Raw genomic sequence first — 6196 nt, 5'->3', positions numbered from 1 at the left:
TGCCACTAAGACTTGGCCTTCGTCGACGATAGCGGGACCCACCAGTCAGAATCCTGGCTGACCACTGCCACGCCAGCGCCTATTAGCATGAAACCGCCCCAAGGGTTTGATTTGGACCGGGATCGGGTAGATTAGGGGTGCAATCGGCAGGGATTTGGACGTTGGGGTTCATTTCGCCGGATCTCTACCAATTCAGGGTTTAAAATAGACTTTTTTTCCTTAGACTAGCGAGATGCCAGTGCGTTGCATGGAACATCAAGATCTTATGGAAGAAAAGGATGAACGAGGCAATGTCTTATTATCTGCAAATATGGAGAGGAGTGCGGGTAAATTTTAATAGTTTCCTTTCTATCCGTTAGATATAGATTGGACGACGTATATTCCAGGATGGCAGGTACACCATCATCACCATCTCTGCTTTTTATAAGAGCAGAGATAATTTGGACGTGGAAGCCGCGGTGATCCCTCCATATCCATCCTCTGCGTGTGTGTGTGTGAGCGTGCGGAAAGTAGTCATTTTTGAGCACCGCTGTGCTCCTCGTGACCCTCCTCGCTTGCAAAACGTGACCACCGGCGGGGGCGGGCCCACAAGAGTCAGTAGCAGTACGCGCGCACTGATGGGTAGTACTATCCACCCGTGAAGTTGAAGCCAAATGGAAGTGCTGCATGCGTCCGTGACGACGACATGCTCCTTCCTTGCTTGGCTCCATGCGCATGCATTGCATGCATCAAGATTAAGTAAGATTAGGCGTCGAAAAGCCAAAGATGTTAGACGACTCGCTCGTAACGCAGCAGGAAACTAGTTAATGTCGGCAATTTATATAAATAAATACTATATATAGCACACTAATGAGGATAAAATAATGGAAAGATTTTGTAAAGCGCATTGAGATCGTGCCTCCTACTCAGCGCCACCCCAAGGCACGGCCGGTCTGGGTTGGATCTTCTTCTTCTTCCTCCTCCCATCCTATCCTATAAATAGAGCGAGAGGTGGATGTTCGTCTCACAACCCAATCCCCCATTCCCTTCCGGCTTCCGCTCCCTCCTCCAAACAACAGAGACAGGGACACAGATCTCTGTCTCCACTCTCTCTCTCTCGAGAGAGAGAAGGAGGAGCAGGAGCAGCAGCAATGGCGTCGCCGCTCCCCTTCCATGTATGTGCTCCTCTAACACCAGTCCAACCTCGCCTCCCTCTGCTATTCATTCATGGCCGCCCATTCATGGCCCCCCTTTCGGTTTCTTTATGGCTGTCCGGTCCTGCAATTAGAAACTTCACTTTGTATCACGACAACAGTTACCAGTGCAGTGCGTTTCTTCCTCGATTTCTGTTTCTTTTTCCCCCCCTCCTGTTATCGCTTCGTTAGGATGCATCCTGATGTGCTCTAATGGCGGCCATGACAATTCAAGGCTGCAGAGAATGACATCTTTTCTGCTCCACAGGCATACAGAAATGCCCATGCTTTCGGATTTTCTGCTCACCAGATATCATACACTTTCGGATTTTCAGAATTAATCTTTCCTGGAAGTAGTAGTAGCAATGTCGCCTCATCAGCAGCAAAATCTTACTAGCGGATTCATCGTTCCCCAATCTCCTCTCTGCATTTTGCTCCTGTTTCAATTCAATACTTAGTCGCAGATTTCTGACCGGGCTTCTCTCATCCTGTCCAATCACTTGCAGATCCTGTGCTTTGCCGTCCTCCTGGCGGCGACGGCGGCGTCGGCGCGCCGCCACGCGCCGCCGCAGGCGGGCGCGGCGGGGCAGAGCACCTACATGGCGCCCAGCTGCCGGGAGCACACGGCGTCGCTGACGGACTTCGGGGGTGTGGGCGACGGCAACACCTCCAACACGGCGGCGTTCCGCAAAGCGGTGGAGCACCTGTCGCAGTACTCGGGCGAGGGCGGCGGCGGCGGCATGCTCTACGTGCCCGCCGGCCGGTGGCTCACCGCGCCCTTCAACCTCACCAGCCACTTCACGCTCTTCCTCCACGCCGACGCCGTCATCCTCGGGACGCAGGACGTGGCCCAGTGGCCGGTCATCGACCCGCTGCCCTCCTACGGCCGCGGCCGGGACCACGCCGGGGGGCGGTACGCGAGCCTCGTGTCCGGATCCAACCTCACCGACGTGGTGATCACGGGGAACAACGGCACCATCGACGGGCAGGGCGCCACGTGGTGGTCCAAGTACAAGTCCGGCAAGCTCAAGTACACGCGCGGCTACCTCATCGAGCTCATGCACACCGACGGCGTCTTCATCTCCAACGTCACGCTCCTGAACTCGCCGGCGTGGAACATCCATCCGGTCTACAGCCGCAACATCGTCGTGTCCGGGGTGACCATCCTGGCGCCCACCAAGTCCCCCAACACGGACGGCATCAACCCGGACTCGTGCTCCCAGGTGCGCATCGAGGACTGCTACGTCGTCTCCGGCGACGACTGCGTGGCCATCAAGAGCGGCTGGGACGAGTACGGCATCGCCGTCGGCATGCCCAGCGAGCACATCGTCGTGCGCCGCCTCACCTGCGTGTCGCCCACCAGCGCGGTGATCGCGCTCGGCAGCGAGATGTCGGGCGGCATCCAGGACGTGCGCGCCGAGGACATCACCGCCATCGGGACCGAGTCGGCGGTGCGGATCAAGACGGCGGTCGGGCGCGGCGCATACGTGCGCGACGTGTACGCGAGGAGGATGCGGCTCGACGGCATGAAGCGCGTCTTCTGGATGACCGGCGACTACAAGTCCCACCCCGACGACGGCTACGACAAGACCGCCGTGCCCGTCGTCGAGAACATCAGCTACCAGGACGTGGTGGCCACCGGCGTCTGGAAGGAGGCCGCTAGGATGCAGGGCATCCAGGGCGCGCCCTTCAAGGGCATCTGTATGGCCAACGTCACCGCCGAGATGACCAAGGAGAGGAAGGTGTCGTGGAACTGCGCCGACGTCGAGGGCGTCTCGGCCGGCGTCACCCCGGCGCCATGCGCGCCTCTGCAGGGCACCCACGCCGGCTCCTGCCCGTTCCCCACCGACACGCTCGCCGTCGACAAGATCACCGTGCAGCAGTGCTCCTACTCCATCGCTTCCCCTGCTGCTTCTTCAGTGGCTGGGACAGAGTAGCTCAACCATATAGTGAGTATCCAGCTTCTTCCTGCACCAAGTGATGAGGCTAGATCTCTAAAGTGAGAACTGTAACAATAAGGAGCGTGTGGTCGAGTGTGCCATGGTAACTTTAGAAGTAAAAAAAGTTGTTGTGGGTAACTTACTGTTTCAATGCATAAAGAGCTACAAATTTAGAATTGTCATTTTTGTTGTTCATCGGTGTTTATCGCAGGCATTGCAAGGCAGATCTTTTTATTGGATAAAAAGATCGAAGGTGAACCAGAATACCACAAACCATACCAAGTCGACCTCGCAATCACCACCATACTCACAATTTATACTGAAGAGTCAAAAGATTGAGCAAATAAACCTCTTGTATCGAGCACAAAAAATACTCACAATTTATATTCCAGAGTCAAAAGAGTAAGCTAATAAACCTCTTATCTGCAGCAAAAAATATAATTCATTATTTATATTCAAGAGTCACAATTTGTACTCAATAGTGAAAAGTGTAAACTAATAAACCTTCAATGTTTAGCCAAAAAACTCACAATTTGTACTCAAGTCAAAAAAGTAAGCAAAATAAACATCTTACGTGCAACACAAAAAATGAAAATTCACACGCAGCATAAAGAAAAAAGTGATGGTCCGTTGGAGTAGGCTGCGAGGCCCAAGTGGCCTAGGAGTGCAGCGGCCCGTTATCTCACAATTTGTACTCAATAGTGAAAAGTGTAAACTAATAAACCTTCAATGTTTAGCCAAAAAACTCACAATTTGTACTCAAGTCAAAAAAGTAAGCAAAATAAACATCTTACGTGCAACACAAAAAATGAAAATTCACACGCAGCATAAAGAAAAAAGTGATGGTCCGTTGGAGTAGGCTGCGAGGCCCAAGTGGCCTAGGAGTGCAGCGGCCCGTTATCCTTCCACCGTTGGAAGCGGGCAGTTATCGCTGCTCTGTGAAGCCAGCCTCACGCTGTGCCTACCACATTATGGACCGTGAGGCCTAGCTTTCGCTTAGGCCCCAGGCGGTCCGTGAGGCCTAGCTTTCGTTTAGGCCCCAGGCGGTCCACTACTCAACTTGGAACGGGCGGGCCAGCAGTAGCACACCCAGACCAGGCCTGCAGCGCTACAACAGCGTCCACACCACCTTAATGCCCCCACTCGGGTTACAAGCTCTCGTAACTGAGCTCGGCGAGTGAAGAGTGTGGAGACGGGTATTTAAGCTGGTCGAACGCCTCCTCGGTTGGCGAGGTGGGACTAAAGAAAGAGGAGTGTTGTGCTTCCTGCTGCAAGTGGGAGATATTTTTAGCGTGGGCTTTGGCAGCTTTAGCATTTGTCGTCTTGGGCCATGTGGACAAGGTTTGGGCAGCCCATTCGTGGATTCCAGTGCTAATTAGCATAGTGAACTTGCTTAGCAGAAATGGAAATTATTTAAAGGCGGCATGATTAAAGCTGGGACTAAGAAATACTTTAGTTGTAAGAATCCCAAACGCATATCAATTGGAAAACAGTCTCTAAAAGCGTAATTAGCTAATAAAAAATATGACGTGGAAGGTTAATTAGCCGAGAGAGAGAGAGAGAGAGAGAGAGAGAGAGAGAGAGACTAGTTCTGTATCTTGCTGATGATACAAGTCTTTGACTGATGCATCGTCAAGTACACCATCTAACACGCAATTTTCTTTTCGAGGGGACGTTTATCAGAAGCATTTTTGGCATCAGCATGAAGCCATCCAGGAGTTTAGACGATGAAACATCTGACGACGAGAGCGAATCGGGTGATAAACAACCTGGTATGGTAGTGATCAAAATGAGGACCAAAGGATGCAAGTACAAGAAGATCAGAGCACGAAAGGCGAGAACGAACCATAGCATATCATCATCTACAAAGCCCACACCTTGATCTTGATGTGCACAAAGAAGAGCAACTTTCTCAAACTGGTGTGCAGAAAGAGGAGCAACTTTCTGTGAAGCTCACAAGAAGCGAGAACGAACCACAGCATCATCATCTATAAAGCCCACACCATGATGTGCAACGACTCCTAACATCATCTATAAGGACCGTTACACAGGGGAGGACGGTTTACAACGACTCCTAACATGTACAGAGTCACTGACATTCACTTGTGATCCAGAACAGGAAGCTGCGACGTAGTCCTGAGGAGTGCCAGGTGCTACATGTTTGTGAAGATCAAAATATGGTTGCCAACCTGTGATGTTCCCAGATCCAAAGTATTAGTAATATGTCTATGAAGAAGCATCTGATCATGCTTCTTCATTGGGGGCAATCAGAAGGTTCCTCCCAGCACTTAGTTGCTAATCATTTGCACTAATTGTCCTGTGTGATGATGCAACTGCTGCAGTCTAGTGGTTGGCCTTTACTGGCCTTGGTATGGACACATGTATGTTAGAAGACATTATGGTCTGGTCTTGGTATGGACACATGTATGTACGAAGACATTTTGGTCAACCCTTTTATTGATAAATTAATACATGTGTCTCTCTAAATTTTCTTGAGGTGTCACTTTCCTGCTAATCATTTGCATTCCATGAATCAACAAAGTAGAGCTTGGTTGGACATACTGGTTAACTTTGTGTTAATAGACTGATACATGGCTGTCTCCTGTGATTGATCATAACTTGAGAAGACCTCTGCATCTTTCTTACTGTTTCAATGCATACAGAGTTACAAATTTAGAATTGTCACTTTTGTTGTTCATCAGTGTTTATCGCAGGCAAGGCAGACTGTCAAACCGCAACTTTGTTGCCCATTATCGGATAAAAAGATCAGAGGTGAACCAGCATACCACAAACCATACCAGAGTCGACCTCGCAGTCACCACCATACTCACAATTTATATTGAAGAGTCAAAAGATTGAGCAAATAAACCTCTTGTATCGAGCACTTTGTTGTGGGTAACTTACTTACTATTTCAATGCATACAGAGTTACAAATTTAGAATTGTCACTTTTGTTGTTCATCAGTGTTTATTGCAGGCATTGCAAGCCAGACCGTCAAACCGCAGCTTTGTTGCCTATTATCGGATAAAAAGATCGAATGTGAACCAGAATACCACAAACCATACCAAGTCGACCTCGCAATCA

General features: G+C 50.3%; 1 protein-coding gene across 1 annotated transcript; it reads left to right on the top strand.

Annotated features, from left to right (window-relative positions):
* The first annotated feature begins 996 nt into the window (after positions 1–996).
* Positions 997–3305, top strand: LOC119288279 (probable polygalacturonase). Its single transcript, XM_037567913.1, has 2 exons — positions 997–1154; positions 1679–3305. The coding sequence occupies exons 1-2, from the start codon at positions 1131–1133 to the stop codon at positions 3107–3109; spliced, it is 1455 nt and encodes a 484-aa protein (XP_037423810.1). The 5' UTR covers positions 997–1130; the 3' UTR covers positions 3110–3305.
* The last annotated feature ends 2891 nt before the right edge of the window (positions 3306–6196 follow it).

The sequence above is a fragment of the Triticum dicoccoides genome, chromosome 4A (genome assembly GCF_002162155.2).
Source record: "Triticum dicoccoides isolate Atlit2015 ecotype Zavitan chromosome 4A, WEW_v2.0, whole genome shotgun sequence".
Taxonomy (NCBI): domain Eukaryota; kingdom Viridiplantae; phylum Streptophyta; class Magnoliopsida; order Poales; family Poaceae; genus Triticum; species Triticum dicoccoides.
The sequence above is the reverse complement of the archived record's forward strand: the minus strand, read 5'-3'. Positions and strand labels throughout refer to the sequence as shown.